General features: G+C 36.4%; 1 protein-coding gene across 24 annotated transcripts in view; it reads right to left on the minus strand.

Moving 5' to 3' along the window:
• The window catches only part of LOC121859966 (calcium-dependent secretion activator-like), a 381073-nt gene that overhangs the window by 37015 nt on the left and 325500 nt on the right, over positions 1–18558 (minus strand). For 20 of the 24 annotated variants that reach the window (XM_042356936.1, XM_042356930.1, XM_042356924.1 and 17 more), the window contains 3 exons: positions 17516–17641; positions 14759–14863; positions 13880–14005 (listed from right to left, as the gene is read on the minus strand). In XM_042356936.1, the coding sequence (XP_042212870.1) occupies positions 13880–14005; positions 14759–14863; positions 17516–17641 (357 nt within the window). Of the gene's footprint in view, positions 1–13445; positions 14006–14758; positions 14864–17515; positions 17642–18558 lie in introns of all 24 variants that reach the window. The other 4 variants (XR_006087793.1, XM_042356922.1, XM_042356919.1 and 1 more) reach the window with 4 other exon arrangements.

Below are 18558 nucleotides of genomic sequence, written 5' to 3' on the forward strand. Positions count from 1 at the left end.
TGATAAATAAAATATTTTTCCCCTAGAGATTTTCCCTGTCTAAGAAAGTAAAAGAATAAAACACCCATTCAAGGTTTGATGCACAAACTGCAGATGACAAACAACTTATGCACCATTTCAAGATTGAATAGAGTCTACCCAGGAAAAGCACAACTGTATTTCCACTACTGTATACTTGTATATGTTTTGTACATATACTTGTATTTGGACATGAACAGTGTTTATATTTACACCTGTACTTATACAATGAAACCCCTACTTAACGGACTACATGAAAAGGAAAATCTGCTATATTGAGGGTCCGTTAGATGTGAAACCTCCATCTAACGGATTATATGGAGAGACGAGTCTGTTATATGGAGGCATGTGTCTGTCTATGTGTGCCTGTACCAGTACCTGTATATGGCAGCTACTTGTCTTAGAACTGTGCCTGTACTCATATTTGTACCTGTACATTATTATTTTTTCTGCTTGTATCCATACTAGTGTTTGTACCTGTGCTCACATACAGTATGTACCTATAAATGTATTTGTACCTCTACTTGTATATGTACCTGAACTTGTATTTGTACTTGTACTATTACAGTGTTTGTATTTGTGCCTGTATCTGTACATATTGTATTTGTGCTAATACCTGTACTTAAATTTGTACCAAAGCTTGGGTCTTGTCCAACTAGACCTGACAATGGGAGTCAAAGGTGAACCCATGGGAGTGCCAGAACTCTCCACCAATCAAACTAAACAAAATCAAGACCTGACATATTTTAAGTACCACACTGCTCACACACAATGAAATACTTGATTATAATTAAAATGAAAAAAAAAATCCACCAGAGTTGTCCTTCACACCTTGAGGAATAATGACAAACTGTAACATTGTTATTGCAGTGACCAGGTCACATAATATAAAATCATAAGGTTAAACCAGCCAACCCATGCTTTTACTCCCTGAAAGCAGCCTTTAATACGGAGACATAAACTGCGTGTACTCAGAGGTATGTATGTAACAGAGTTACAAATTTGAATCTAAATTTCACATTGGAATCAATAGTTAATTCAATAATGGAGAATGTATCTCAGACTTGTAAGAAATACATGAGGAGATCATTGGACAACATTGTGGAAATTTCAGTCACTGAACCAACTCAACCTATCAAAACCAGCAATCATGCCCCTGAGTGGTCTGTTTATGATTCATTCTAAAAATCACAAACAAGCACACAAATTGTCCCAGGAAACAATGGGGCAGAGATTATTATATGCAATCCAGCAAATCTATTGATCTGCCTAAAATATAACCAATTTACACACAGTTTTCCTGAAACCACATGCCAGTTCACCCCGCAGTTAACGTGCATGGGAGCTAGGCACAACTGTGACTATTATGTATGTGAGAGTGTGGGCAGGGTACATATCTGCCACCAACCTGAAGGAATTTTCCTGAGCATGTTCTTGAACCAGCCTCAGAAAAGTGAGAAATGCATGTAAACAACACTTGTAAAATATTTAGAGTAGAGGTAAATTCTACTCTTACTTTATGTTAATATCTAACCACTACAATACTGTACAGTTGTCCCCTCCACCACTCAACTGGAGAAAGGTATTACTCTTAGTGGATCAATTTTAGGGGGTCACCCTGAAAAGATGATGATATAATATACCTGTAGTGTAAAGATTTTTAGTAGCTAGGTAAACACAATTTTAACTAAGCCTACATCTAAAGGGGAACCTTTGTTTCTAATCCATCCTTTTTAAGCCACATTATTATGAAGGGGAGGAATATGGTGAAGGGTATCTCGCCAAAAATCTATATACAGTATAGTGTGGATTTACGCGGTTTTTGTTTACGCGTTTGGTCATTTACGCGGTGCCTTGCCAGAATGAAATGTTTTAATTACGCGGTAAATTTCATCATTTACGCAGCGAGCGGCTGAAGAGGTCCAGACCGCCACGCTATTTTTTACTCACACGGTCCATTCTTGACCATACGTGGGAAGCGGCGCGGTGAGTGGTGCGCATTAGGCCACTTTTACGTTATCGCTGATGTCATATGACGTATTGGACTGTGATTGGGCCACGCATCCTTACCACCCACTCATTCCCTCCTCCACTAGCTGTGATTGGTCTAATGTAACATGACGTGCCCTGCCACCAGAGGGTAGAAGTCGCTGACCTAGCCGGGCCTGCCTCATTGTTCTCAGTCCACTTATACAGTTTTCTCTTGTGCCTGCTATTCCCCTCACAATGGCTTCCGCTGGACCCCCACCACCCGAATAAGACCTTGAATTACCTGGACCAAGCCATGATTGTGTGAAGGAAATCATCGAGTTGGGGGAGAAAATTAAGCTCATCCTTGACAACGACCCAGACAAGCATCGGTATGAGGTGTCTAATAACCTTCTGTCAAAAGTTATGGAGCTGTATATCCAGATCTATCTCAACAACATCAATGCTAGTCGTCAAAGTAGTATTGAGGACTACCTCGCCCGCAACCCACCACAACTACAGCCAGCCCAAGTCAGTGATAGTGACAGTGAGGATACGGACTTTGAGGGGTTTGTCTGGGAGGCCCTGCAAACCTCTGCGAGTAGTGAAAGTGATTCACTGGAGGGCAACTAATCTGCCCTCTGCCTCGGAACCAGCCGCCATCCACGTGAGCCGACCCAGCTTTTCTACTAACGTAAGTGTTAAAAAAACCTAATATTATTAAATGTCTCTTAATTATTAATTATGTGTGCATACCATCATAAAATTAATATGTTATTTTTACTACAACGTACGCATTGTGTCGGAAAAAGTGGAGTTTGGGGGTCGGCCCAGTCTCTATTTCAATTAATCCTACATGTTGTTATTTTGTTTACGCGTTTCTTGTTTTACGCAGACCTCCACAGGTTCAATTGACCGCTTAAATGCAGACTATACTGTATTATAAAATACTGGTAATAAAATAGGTAACAGCATATATGTTGATATAAAAAAATTACTTGCAAGCTTTTAATAATAATTTAAAAAAAATTTCACTTTTCATGATATGACATCCTGGGAATATAATATCCTGTATCCAGTACTGTAGTGCTGTATTGCAAGCTACTTATTTACACCATACTGTACTTCTAATTTCATACATTTAAGGTAAAGATGATGATGTACAGATTCATTTTAATATATACTTACTGTACACTCATAGCTTACTGAAAGCCTGTGAAAGTTAGGCTTGAAATTTTTTTCCAAAATCCGGACAGGGATAAAATAAAAACATGAAAATTACCGATAGCTCAAAACGTCAAATTGGCACTTATACCTCTGCTTTAGGCATATATATATATATATATATATATATATATATATATATATATATATATATATATATATATATATATATATATATATATATATATATATATATATATATATATATATATATATATATATATATATATATATATATATATATATATATATATAATTGAGTTTAACAAACAAATTTCAAAATATTTCCTAAAAATTATACATGGTAGTGAGAACTTATGTTAATGAAACGCATGCTGCCTTCTTACATTACGAAAATGAATAAATGAATTGTATGTACACAGGTGAGGCAATGAACACACTTATGGAAATATGAGATGATGATGATAAGCATCATCAGCTAAAGGAATGGTTATTTAAGATTAAACTGACAGACTGCTATATGAGGCAGCAGTGTGAAGATGACTTAAGCTAGATAAGGAATGACATTTTGTTGCTGGAATCTCTGGCAGTCAATTGCTTCCATGGGTGATGAAAACTAACCAATATGCTACATATATATTTTTTTTTGTATTATTACAGGTATTCATATTTGTATGAAATGTGTTTTACAATGTCAATACAGTATACTATATTTACATTTTCATTCAAATGTTTGCTTTATTATTTTCATATTTAATTATTGTCCTCCTTCCATTTTCTTGTTTTCTAATTTGGTGATGGAGATGCCAGTGATATAAATAATGAACGTTTACCATTTTAGGCTATATTTGGTGACTACAATATATGGATATTGGGAACCCTAATGATGATAATATATGCATAAAATATCAATAGTTCATAACAAAGAGAACACAAATAAGTAGAATTAAGCAAAACTAAATTACGAGAGAAAACTAAAAATTTTAAATAAAAAGATTTTTTAAATTTTCTTTAAGAACCAGCTGTCAGTGTTTATATCATGGATAAAATTTGAAGCTGGCAGTTATGTTAAATTTAATTGGCTGGGAATCAGGAGCTGGCAGATCAGTATCCCAAAATGACATAATTCATTCTAAAACATCTTAAAGGTTATACAGATGCTCCCGACTTACGACAGGGTTAGGGACCGACATCCAGGTCGTAAGTCGAAATGGTCGTGTCGGAAATGCTTAAATAATACATAGAAAATAAAAAATGGGGGTCTCTTTTTCTTCTCAGCACCACCAAACACTCACTTTTAAGCTTGCCAGCCATTTTAAAGTGAATTACAGATGAAAATTTTGTCTGTGTACTGACTTTGGGACTTGAAAATACGTAATTTGACCAAATTTTGGTACGGCTGAGGCAGGTTGTAAGTACGGGTGGACGTAAGTCGGGGAGGAGCTGTACTGTATGAGAAAGTTCCACCACCACATTCTCACATGTAAACACCTAAGAATAAGTTCCAGTGCTGACAATTTTTTTTTAAATTTTCCAAATTTACTTAAGTTCACTTTGGCAGTTGATATCAGGCCTCTATGTCCAGATATCTACCTGTTTATATAACACTAATCAGAAATAAAATAACTGAATTAGTGATTCTACAGCACATATTTAGTTATTTGTAATCATCTATGGCACCTGGATCAGCCCAAAACTTGTTAAGTCTTCTTAAAGTCAACAGTTCTACAGAACTGACCACTTGCTTAAACAAGCAATTCCCTGCATTCATATTAATCAATCACCTGTAAAGGGAGTTCCTCTTAGACCGAATTCTTCTGGAAATTTTTCTTTTATTTAAATCTAGGAAATCTTTATCTTTAGATAAAGATTTCCTAGATTTAAATAAAAGAAAAATTTCCAAAAGAACTTGCTCATTTCTAGCTCCTAGAAAACATCACAAAATTGCTTCCTTTATTACTCTCTTAAGCTTCATGGAAGCATCCTCCCACCATTTTATCTGTATATCAATAAGTGGCACAAGTGTACAAGCACAGCAGCAAACAGTCGGACCCATATATCATCTCAGACTATGCTAAAGTTTGTGATTGTTCACACATGCATGCATATACATACTCACATATACTACATTTTACTCATACATATATGGTGTGACATATAATATTTATACACATTTGCTAGCCATACTTTTGACTGGATTTGTCTTACTTTTGGCATGTGGCAAGCTAAATAGCTTGGGGCTCTCAATATTCTTGTTTATCTGTGCTTTTAGTTAGCTTTAATTCATCCTTTAATATATGTACAGTATAGTCTTAGAGGGACCAGCAAGTGGTGAAAATGATGGTAATACTAAGTAATCCTCAACAAGCTTAAAAAAAATATCAATATAAACCCTCAGTCATCTGGTTTAGTTGGGGGATGGGGGTGCCTGGATTAACCGAAAGTCCACAATATCCTAAATAAAGAAAAGAATGCTTGTCATATGTAATGAAGCATGACATATGACATCATTACAGTTTAGGTAAATGTCCAACTGAATAATGGATATAGTACAGTATTTGTCCTTCTGAAAAACAATGCATTTAAATATTTTAATTTAACAAAGGTATTAATTAGGACTACTGTATTCCTAAAGAAGTTTTTGATGAAGGTAATTAAGTTGTATTTTTTGTTTTTAGCTTTGACTACATTACTGCATGTGTATGTACAGTATGAAAAACGCACGCACGCACGCACGCACCTCCTGCTCCGCTTAAACAAATCTGTAGGTTCGTTCCTGCAATTCTTTGCTTGGACAACACTATCGACACCCCCGCTTGATAAAGCTCAATTGGAGATATTTTTTTTCCCTCTAATTATGGTAATCATATCAATAAATGAGTTAAATAAACAAACAAATCATATCAATAAATGAGTTAAATAAACAAACAAATCATATCAATAAATGAATTAAATAAACAAACAAATCATATCAATAAATGAGTTGAGTAAACAAACAACAAATCATTTTCAAATTATTAAACTGTATTCTAATGAGAAGTTAATGGTAAAAACTCTTGACAAACAAAGGGTGACTTAACAGAAGACTATGAGCACCTCAGGCCCCAGTCCCTCATATGGGCCATTGACCTGTGCCCAGGTGGGCTAATCCCGTAACAAAAAAAAAGGAACTAACGGATGCTTGCTCCACTAGAGGTCACAGCCTCAGGTTAAAAAAGCCACAAATTCAGAAAATTGTCAGGAAATTTGTTTTTTGGAGTTAAGAGTTGTGAACTCTTGGAACAATCTGCCAGAGAGTGTTGTGACAGCACTGAGGGTGAGCTCATTCAAGACCAAACTTGACCAACAATAGCACAGGTACAGATACATTATGGAGCCAGTAAATACCCAGTACTCGTCAATAGCGCATAACAAAGATATGATCAACCTCTCACCAAAGTGGCTAACAGGCTGATAACTGGCAAAGAGGATAGTGTAAATATATTGCTGGATGCAACAATAGAGACTTTTTAAAATTAATGAAACCTACAATAAGAAAAATGTCTTTATTCCGTGTCGGTTTCATCCCTTGGCTGCTGGAGGTTACCCTAAGTTAAATAAAATGGTAAGTGTGGGACTCGCTGAGAAACCCTCAATTTCCTCAGCCTAAAAGTTAATGATTTCAATATACACTACACTGTACAGTACAGTACTATGATGGACCAACTTAAACTAAAATTAAAAATTCCATGACACCATTCGCTATATGGCCAGTGCCCGCTAACATATGTACAATGTATGTACCGCTAACATATGTACAATGTATGTACATCTGCAGATAAGTACATTTGCACCTGTACACATCTGCAACTGGTGGTACTAAGAAGAAAAGTTACAGATTACTTTTGATGAAAACATTGAAATAATAGAGAAAGTTGAGAAGGGTGAGACTATGGTGACTACGAATAGGTCAATAATAAATACCATGGTGAAAGGGGCAAAGAACAAGCTCTGAAACATGTGAAGAGTGGCATAGGTAGTCAGCAAATTACTCTAACCCCTGCAGGTTGTGGTATAATGAAAGTGATAGAAAGGCTTCTGAAATTGTGGATGGATGATCAATTTCAGTATCATGTGCCTCTTAGCCTTTCCATAATTCAGGAAACATGAAGAGGCATATATGAAGATCTGAAAACTCATAAGGCAAAAGATGACAATTGTAGTGATTTTGACACTATAAAGCAAATTGAGGGCAGTTTTGCAGTATTAATATACAAGCTGGTTTGTAAAAATCACAAAAGTCAACAGCCACTAGACATCCAACCCTGTGAGCCACCCCTCTACCTTATACAGTACGGGTACCAATAATATACCTTCTCTCCTCCAATTACATCCCCTGAGAGCCAGAGCCACCCCTCTACCTGGAAGCAATAATTTATCCCTTGAAGTCTCTCTCAGGTTTCTTTTGTTGTTGCTTTTTAATGTTTTGGGACATATCTCATTTTAATACTGTACAGTACAGTACATGGGTTTCTATAGGAAAATGTATGGTGGGCATTGACTGGACCAAGGATGATGTAGGGCTACGAACAAAAAAAAAAAAATAGTGCAATATGTATCAGTAATTGTGTGTGTGTGTGTGTGTGTGTGTGTGTGTGTGTGTGTGTGTGTGTGTGTGTGTGTGTGTGTGTGTGTGTGTGTGTGTGCATGTGTGTGTGTGTGTGTGTGTGTGCGTGTGCATGTGTGTGCATGTGTGTGTGTGTGTATGTGTGTGTGTGTGTGTGTGTGTGTGTGTGTGTGAAAAGGTGCAAGGTGGATAATGTCTCCATCTTAAGAGGTGAAATTGTCAAGTTATCTAATGAAGCTGGATATGAAGAGGTAGACAATGTTGAATTTGTGGATGCACTTGGGTCACACCAAGAATTAACCAATGCAGAATTGATCCAGCCAGATGAAAAGACTGCTATTAAAGATGACATGCTGATTTACTTGTTTGCATGTTGACTTCCAAAAGAAAGTCAAAAGCATTAAGTGTTGCTGAGTACATGTATTGTACTAGCAATCTTCGATGAAGATTATCCTGATAGACTACGCAGCTTTTAGGCGTCAAGAGCTGTAATTGATACTTTCAGTTGTGATCATCAGTTTTATAAAGAAAAACTGTCCATCAAAACAACTGTTACACCACACTTTATTGAAAAAAATATGAAAACACTTCTACATGTGCTATTGCCCATGTGCAGGCCGTCAACCTCAAAAGAGGGTGTAAAATTCTCCAGCCACTGTCATCAACACCGCCAATTCCTCCTCAGTAAACAACACGCTCTATCCCCACCACCTACAATTCTCTGCCATGCTGACATCAACCACCACAAAGGTACTGTATTTTATGGCATATAAGATGCACAGGCACATAAGATGCACTCATATTTCAGCAGGAAATATTTAGGAAAAACTTTTGAGTGTATTTTTTTTTCCTGTAGCCATAGTTTTCTTAAAATGAGGGTAAAATTAAATTCAAAGTGTTAGTATTAAGCAGTCCAAAAACATGAAATGACAACTGAATACAAGTCTTTGGTGCACGCTGGTAGATGACATTACGCACTAGTGAGACACTACAAACGTGTGGTGATGGCTGTCGGCAATATCCACCGTTATCATAATTTTAAGTTCCTTTCAAAAGCGAAAGGCTGTTTCCTAATAAAAATAATAAGATAAATGTTGCAAGTATGGTCATTAATAGATAGTAATGCTTGTAAAGGTTCAGAAAAGATTATTGCTTAGCTCTGAAGAGATGGGTGCCATGCGGATGCTAATCATCTTGGGTAATCATCATCAGTAGTTTTTATATTTACAATAATACCTTTTCTAATGAATTAAAAGTATTAAAAATGTGTTTAAGTAAGCAAGAGCATATTCTTAATTTTAGAGTTGTAATAGGTAGAATTTAGCCTTCCGGATACAGCAACTGGAGGATTCATTACCCTATAGGAGACCGCAATTTCACATATAGGATGCCGGGTCATTTTTTTCACCCATTTAAAAAAAAGTGCGTCTTATATGCCATTAAATTGGGTAATTAAAACTTATTTGCATAAATACTATTTATGTATTATACTCGACTTATATTGTAGCAGTGCCGACCTGACTGTACTAAACGCAACACAGTTAACCTTGTTAATCATCAAGTTTCTGCTCTCTTGTACCTTCGCTTTTACCCTCCAACATGCATCTCTTACCATTTACATGGCTTTAAATGTTTTTTTAAAATTCATTTAGCATGAAATTATAAAGCACGATACTTTTTATAGATCCATCTCCCGTATTAAGTGTGGACTACCTGTACTGTACTAACATAATACTACAGTTCGAGTACATTATAGCTACCGGTACACAATAATATAAAACAAACTTTTGTGTCAGGTATTTCAAGTACTGTACTGTACTGTATAAGATGAAAAGAAAATGAAAAGTATATAATCAATTTCATAAATGAGAAAACAGTAAGTAAATCTAGTCCACTGTTGTCTAAAAAAGGAATGGAAAATGGTGGTGGATTCTAAAACTGCTAAAAATCAGCAAATAGATATTCTAGTACAGTACAAAGTAAATAAAAAATTTACAAATTTACAGGTACCCCATCGATTTTCCGGCACCCTTGGTTCCAAAGCCTTGCCAGATTATCCGTTTTGCCAGACCAACCGAGGTCGGGTAATAATAATTCATGAAAACACCTCTGACCCCCTAATTATACCTGTACGCCATGGACTGCTAGAAACTTAAATTAAAAATTCTTTAAATGTAAATTAAATGTGAAAAAGCCATAATTTTCAGCAACATATTACTGTACACACTTTGTATACTCAAATGTACTACAATAAAGAACTAAAAACTTAATTTCTTGTGCAAACTATATGATGTTTATACTCAAATTAATCACTATCTTACAAGAATTCCAGCAATGCAAGTTATATTCTGCTAAGTCTAGTCAGCAACATTTTAGAAGATAAAAACTTTAAGCCCAAGACTACCCTCATCATGGCTAGGAGAGAGGGGAGTTGTTGACACAGCAGGCGGTGAAGGTTGCCTAGTGTGTATTTATCAGTCATATAGAGGGAGTAGGTTTTTCACTTATAAAATGTCATGGAATTGACTTGGCAGAATATAACTTACATTGCTGGAATTCTTGTAGGATAGTAATTAATTTGAGTACAAGCATCCCATAGTTTGCACTAGACATAAAATTTCTAGTAATTTACTTAGTACATTTGAGTACAGGTTTGCCCTTAGGACAATTATTTCTTTTAATTTTGTTCACAATATGTATTTAGGATGGTGTGTGCATGTAAATGAGAAAACACAAATAAAGAAAATTATGTATATCCACCCAAAAAAACGAGTTGAAAGACTTGTACTCAAATGTATTACACTAAAGGACTAAAATTTTTATCTCTTGTGCAAACTGTGCTGTTTTTACTCTAATTAATCACTATTTTACAAGGATTCCCATCATACAAGTTATATTCTGCTAAGTTTAGTCTGTTACATTTTATAAGATAAAAACTTTAAGCCTAAAACTGCCTTCACCCTGGCTGGGAGGGAGGGAGGAAAGTTAAGTGCCCTCTCGTAATTTTGTCCGGACTAAAGGAGGTGCCGGACCATCAGTTCCCGGAAAATCGGTGGTGTATTGTACCTGTATACAGTAATATAATTTTTGTGGATATTTCCATACTGCTGACTAACAAGCCTACATATAGGTTAGTAAAAATAAATTACAAAATTACCCCCCCCTTACTTCAGGGGGTAGACTTCACCTCACTCAATTCATTGTTTTGCTTTGCTGGAACACTGTCGGATATATTGCAGGTTTCTTTGTGCTGAATTAAAATTTTACCCATGAAGTTTTGCCTTGTGTATGGGAAAAAATAAAATGGTAGTGATGACAACCCCAAACTATTATTTTCTGCATGGGTGTTACTAATTCTTTTTAGGATATATTAGTAATTCGTATTTTACTTCTAGGACAAATACTTTCCATAATTTGTGGTACAACTTCTTACATCTGAATTTCTATAACACAGTATTTTCCTGATTATTTGCGCATAGAATGACCACTGGAAACTATGACAACAGTTAAAAGTGAATGAAGAGGAACAGTTGTGAGTGATTACAGTGCTGTTTCAAGATTTCTGGCCAGTTTTATCTTTTATCAAAGTTTTCACTGGCTGTTCCATTAGGCTAAATATTCTCAATCATACTATTTCAGTTATAATAGTTTGTACAGTATTGTGCTACATGCTTTAAGAAAAAAGAAAAAAAAAGACAAAAAGCACAACATGAGGACCCAATAAATCATAGAATTAATTTATAAATTCTCATGACTTATAAGCACATTGCTATTGAGCGAGAATATCTTCCTTGTCTTCCTCAGCATTGTTTTTAACTGAGCAGAAGTCAGAACAGAAAACCAAATTTTCATACACTGTAAAATGAAAAGTAACGACCGAGAGAGAGCCTAAATTGAGGCAGTGTGTGGTGGTGGGACATTGTGTGCCTTAACTGGCTCAACCAGGTGAGGTAGCTTAGCCAAAATAGCTTACTGGTTTTCACACCAATGGTATATAAAATGTGCTGAGGAAAGGGATTCCCTCCTCCATCTCCAAAGACATCTTTATGCTTTCAGCTTGATGTAACAGCACACACAGAAAAATACATATACGTGAACATACAGTATAGCTACGGTAAACAACAAGTGTAAAAGCAACAGACTTTAACACTAAGCTGATGGCTATGTATGGCCAAAACATGGTCCCAAGATTCTGGCTGCAATGGCAGAATTTTTTGGTCAAATTTTCATTCTCACTCTGAAATACTGTACACATAATTTGCAAAAAAATATTTTAGCTTAAAATCTTTACTATAAAGGAACAAATAGGGTTTTTTTTATCAAAATTAATGGACTGTTGGATGACATAAAAGGCCCATTAGTTATTCAATATTAGCAGATTCTATATGTGTTAGAACTTTTTGGCACATAATCTCTGTGGAAATTTAGGGTCTACCATTTGTGTATGTGTGTGTGCATATGTGTGTGTGTGTGTGTGTGTGTGTGTGTGTATACAAGTTAAAAATTTATGTCCACATTTGCATCTTTCTTCAATAATATCCCCATCATTAGTTAATAAATATAATGTACTACACCACGTTCTGTATTGTAAATGGAAGCTTTAATCTGATTTCCTTCAAATTATTGCCCTTTACAAAAAGAAAGGAAGAACCTTGTATAAATAAATGAGGCCAAATTTTCATTTTTTATTAAACAGAAAGAGAAAATAAGGAAGGGTTAAGAACAGCCTGAAGGTTGTAGTGTGGAGCTATCAGAGGGTAGCTCTTCCTGGGAAGAGGGTTTTACAACTAAACTAAAAGTTGAAAAGAGAGAAATGAAAAACTTAAATTATAGATCAATAGATTAAACATTAACTAAGGAATAATATGTAAATGTAAAAATTTTCTTAATCTTGATAGTTATCCTAATCAGCAAGATTAACTCACTGGTACTTTGGAAGAACCTTGATGTGAACATCACATACTAAATGTTGTGTATCTTTCCATGTGGTGGTGTGGGCAATGTTGGAATACTGTACTGGTCTTTTTTGTAATTATTAGCAAGATAATTTAACCGCTGTCTCATTATATCATTTAACACACTGTGGGATGCTTAAGTAAGAACAGAGCACTATCAGGTTTTATAAAGAAGTATTAATAGAGCACAACAACCTCATCACGGGAAGTACGATAATAGGAATATCCTATACATGCCATTTTTTTGTCAAGAGAGAATGTGAAGTAAGGCATTGGTTGTGTTATAACCCCTTTTCTTCATGTCATAAAAATTGTGTAATGTGGCTGAATTTATATATTCTGAAGTTTTCAAAAAATAAATATAAAATTTTGTCTCAAGTTGAACATTGCCTTGCATGCTACAGAAATAGAGGCAGTTAATGAGCATTCATGAAATGATTGCTTATATGTTACTCAAGTTTGATAATTATCTTAATTTTGGATGTTTAAGGAGGATAAGTACGGTACATAAAAAAAAATGTCCTTTTTCTGATTTCCGATTCTCTAGCTGAGCTGCAATCTTGAGGGAAACAATATGCATTATAATAATGACCAAGTTCATATAAACTAATCTTGAGTTAAACTTCAAGATTGTAGCCCAAATTGGAGGACAGCGCAGCAAAATATAAACATCAAAACTGTGGTAGAGTTAAGCTTCTAGAAGATGTCATTACACATGTAAAGTAGGTCGTCAGCGGCCACCTTCTCCACAGTAGTTCGAGCGACTTCCAGGGGCCAAAGGGAAGTCATAGTCTGTGTTCAGGTAGAGTGTTTAAACTGCTGTTAATACTTGAACCTCTTCTATAACATTTTCTTTGCATCTTTTTATCAAATATCTGATGCTTTTACCAAGACTTCTTTATGAAGAAAATCTTAGATAAAGTTGAAGTTAATTTACTGGATTACATTTTTATGTATACTTTTGTCTTTCAGTCTAAAATATCACTTTTATCAATCTTTGAGGTAGAAGTCCATTTATTCTATATACATTATCAGTTTTTCTCAAAACTTAACAGATATTTAAACACTCATCCTGCCATAAAAAGAGCCAAAGCCTAAGACAACAACACGGGACACGTTTTTGACGGTGGGAAGGGATGACTTATTCCTTGAGTTTGCCGCCTCGTACGAGTCGCTGATGTTCTGCCTCCACTCGCTGACTCACCACTACGTAGGCCTGTACCCCAGTCTGTTCGTGACCTAGCCCATACGCTGTGAAATCTGAGAATATGAGCTGAAAAAAAGCAAATAAACGGGGCCTCAGGTTGAATGGTGGCTGGTGCAAGTGAGAGATGAAGACCAGACAGATAGAAGTAGACATCTGGTCAATGTGAAAACAAATGTTATTATACCTCAATCTATAAATCATAAGTGAAAAAAAAATTAAGCTATGTTTATGTCATTTAGTAGCACTGTCTAATGAAATGATGACCAGTCTAATTCCATCTTCTGGATAGGAAGCAGAGGGGTGGACAGAAGCAGCAAGGGGTTGGAGATGTATGACCACAGAGGAGAAGGATGGTAAGGCTAAAAGAAAAGAAACGATAAACTGCATTGCACTGTTTTCAAGGGAAAAATGAAGCACTGTCTTAAATTTTTTTCTTATTATTCATGCATTTATTTTATACATTCTGCAGTTTTTAAAATAATAAGAAATTTTTTTCCAAAACAGGTATTTTTCCCAAGAAAATAAAACTTGTTAACATGAGACATACTAAGAGGGTAACTTATGAACTAGCTAGTGCAAATCCATTTCCAAGTTAATTACAGTAAAAACTTTATATTACACCCTGCAACAATTTTTCTACTTAACAAAACATAATTAAAGTAACTAAATGAAACTCAAATTGTCTGTGCAATCAACCTCAGTCAACATAGCAATAGGAAGTGTCAAAAGATGCAAAATAAATACTAGGGAACACTTACAAAGAATAAAATATACTCACTGTTCCTGCAAGCCCATCCTCTGCCAGATCATCTAACTCACCTTAACAATATGGGCGAGACAAGTACATTGGTATGGATGGAGGTTATGATCTAGTCTTTCGCTCAGCCATGTACATAACATTGTCACCTGTGCGGCATACCACTGCTGCAGAGGCAAGAATTCAAGTTTCAATAATTCATTCTATTTAAATGAAATTGTTTTTATAATTTTTTATTATACACTGTATTTAAATAATACTCATATGATTGTATCCACTGGGAAAAGATGTTAAATGTTAATAATAATGCAGTAATAATCTAATCAACAACAATATCCTCATTATTTTACAACATTACAGCTTGATTCATGATAAAACAATGAGCCATGGCATTATCACTTCAAGTAATAACTTAACCACATTATGTGGTATATATGGTGGTGTTGGAATCAAAATTCATCTTTGCTGTATGGCTTTACTCATTCTACTTTTAATAAGAAAAAAGGAGATCATGGTGGAGTCCTGTCCAATAGTTATATGTGTCACAAGATACAGACAATTTCATAAACTGTCACTTATTGTCCAGTCAAAAGACTTGTCTATGTACCCACCCACAGTACACATAAGTTGCTTATTCCCTTTCTCACACAAAGCCTGTAGCCAGGTGGGTTCTTGTCATACAAGCTGCCAGTTGGGATGTTCACTTTCCTCGCACAAACCTCACCTTCTTGTCACATCCATTGGGACAAATTGTGGAAATTAGGTACAACAGTTTTTCTCTAAATAGGAGGACTTCTATTAAAGGTGTCTATCAAATCTGCACACTCTGAGTTAAAAGATAAGGATTCACTATCTTTCTTCAGGTCAATCTATAATCTTTGAATCATTTCCGAGACAACTACACCACAACACCCACGGAGGGAGGGCGTCCAAACTTATCAGCTGCATGCTCTGCCAGAAAGAGGGATTTCAGAATAAATCCTGTGTTTCAGTGTTATTCCCATCACTAAGCAATTTCTTATAATCCAAGGTCAGGTAAGAGGGAGGAATAGGAACCACAAAGAGCTCCAGGATCTGTAAAACTAAACCCCCTTGAAAAGTTTATCCTTTCTTTTTACTTGCCATCAATAAAGGCCAGGGAGGAATATTGACTCCCTAAATTCAACGTATACAGTAGTACTGCACTTGATGTTATCTTAGAACTTTACATCATAAAAAAATAGCTGAGATTTAGCTAATCGTGATGTATGAACTTATGTCTCTCTCTCTCTGTATGCATGTATCTATGTTATGGCGACCTGTGGTGTAATGGTCAGCATGTTCGCCTCGCAAGCGAGTGGTCCTATGTTCAATCCCCGGGCAGGGTGAAACTATGGGCAAGTTTCTTTACACCATTTGCTTCTGTCTACCCAGCAGTAACTGGGAACCTGGATGTTAATCGATTTGCGGATTGTGTTCCGGGGTAATGATTAGCCAGTGCTGTTGCCGAGTTGTCCGGTCTTCTCGGACTATTACTTGACACTGGGTCACACAACTTGTTAACTTAGGGTGTGGTTGTGTTGGTGACAGCTTCTACACCTTAAACAAATTCACTTCTAGGTAGCCCTTGGGCCGGCCATCCTCGTTACACGAGGGGCAACCATTATGAACACCTACACAGATGCGTATACACACTTCGGCCTTGAGGTGAATGTACGTAGGACTCAGATTCTCTTTCGCCTGCCCCTGGTTCAGCCACACCTCCACCATTCATCCAGTTTAATGGCACTACCCTCACTAATGTTACCCACTTTCGGTATCTCGGCTCCCACCTCTCCACCACCACGGACATCGATGAAGAGATTCGGCATCGGATCAGATGTGCATCTCAAGCCTTTGGCAGACTCCGAGACCGTGTCTTCAGCTGTAGGGAGCTGAAATTATCTACAAAGTTGCAAGTACTGTATATAGAGCAGTGGTCTTCCCCACCCTACTAAATGACAGCGGGATATGGGTCACATACAGGAGGCACATCAAGGCACTTGAAAACTTTCACCTCGTAGTCTACGTTCTATCCTCCGAGTTCACTGGGAAGACAAGAGAACAAATGCCAGTATTCTTGCTGACACCAACTGTAGAAGCATTGAGGCTACCATTATCCACGAACAATTACGCTGGACTGGCCATGTTACCCGCATGGACGACAGTAGACAGCCAAAGCAGCTACTTTACAGTCATCTAACGAATAATAAACGTAATGCTGGCGGGCAACTGAAGAGGTATAAGGATAGTCTTAAGACAAAGTCTTAAGACAAACCTGAAAAAGTGCCAATCAGCCCCCCTCACATGGACGACGATTACTCTACACCGTAGCGCTTGTAGGAGCACCACACGAGAAGGTGTCAATACTTTCGAGTTAGCCCAACTGCATAACGAGGCAGACAAGTGCCAAAGGCGGAAAGATGCTGCCATCGCCCCTCCCGCACTAGATGTAGCCCCCCACATATGCAACTTCTGTGATCGGCCCTGCCAGTCCTGTATCAGCCTCTTTCGTCACCTCAGAACTCACCAACCTAAGTGACATCCTTAATAACTCATATCATTATATCACAGCTGGATGATCGTCATACTCGATTCCGAGTGACAGCAAAGTAGTACCGGTATGTATGTATGTATGTGCTTTTTGGTATATTTATTTACACTACTGTATATAAAAGTATTTTTAATTACGATATTGAGACCAAAAATTCTTATCATTCTATGGTTTTGTTTTTAAGACAGTTGCACAAAATTTCCACGATTCTCACGTCAATAACATTTATGACAACTACTGTACTTACCTCAAATAAGTTGAGAATCCAGAGTTCATCATTAACCTTTTGCCTGATTTGGTCCATGGAGTTTCTGGCAAAGTTGATATATGCTTTTCCTAGCTCCTTTCCTGATCCACTCACATTCTGCTGATACTGCAAGATAGCACACGGACAGCCCAATAATACACACCAACAACACACACACACACAAAAATAATATTACTATATCATTTGAGGATAGTTTAATAAATCTTATGTATTGTACAAAGGAAGTAGCCAAAATAAGATTAAAGCCAGGCTGAGAAAATTTGCATAGCCTGGCAGCCCGGATATATCACCGGGCAAGTTGACAAGATTTTTTTTTAACCCTGCACTCATACAGTCACCACTGCTGTGAGGTGATAGGTATAGTGTATCTAAACTTGCCAAACTATCTATGATTCTTTTTCAATTTCATCAGATATTTATTAGCCTACCTCCTTAACAAATAAGTTGTAAAAATAGTAAAATTTTTGTTAAGTATGAGAGAAAATAAAATAAATAGTTTCCTAGTTTCATACACAAACAGTTGTCAAATGAGAGAGGGAGGAATAGTGGCATACGGTATACTGTACTGTACTTGTTTGTATGCGACCATTTCTACAGTAAAACCCTCTTAATCCAGACTAATTACTATACAGTACAAGGAAATACAGTCCATATTAAGCAAATTTCCCGATAAAGCAATTTCCAGAGGGGAATTATTTAATCAGGAAAAAGTCTGAATTAACCGAGAAAAATACGGTTGGCAATTTGGATTGCCGTCTGTGTGTAGATACACACACAAAACACATACAAATAAATGATAATGGGAAAATCCTCTCACAAATAATCAGAAACAAGTGTATTAAAAGTGTGAAGAGTCTACCCCCAAGAAACTTCCCACTTTTAATAAATTTGTTTCTGATTATTTGTGAGAGGATTTTCCCATTATCATTTATTTGTATGTGTTTTGTGTGTGTGATATAAACACACATATACAATACAGGCAAAAGAAATAATTGTCCTAAGGGGAAACACACAAAGGGAAT

This window comes from Homarus americanus, unplaced genomic scaffold, assembly GCF_018991925.1.
Source record: "Homarus americanus isolate GMGI-L3 unplaced genomic scaffold, GMGI_Hamer_2.0 scaffold38393, whole genome shotgun sequence".
Classification (NCBI taxonomy): Eukaryota; Metazoa; Arthropoda; class Malacostraca; order Decapoda; family Nephropidae; genus Homarus; species Homarus americanus.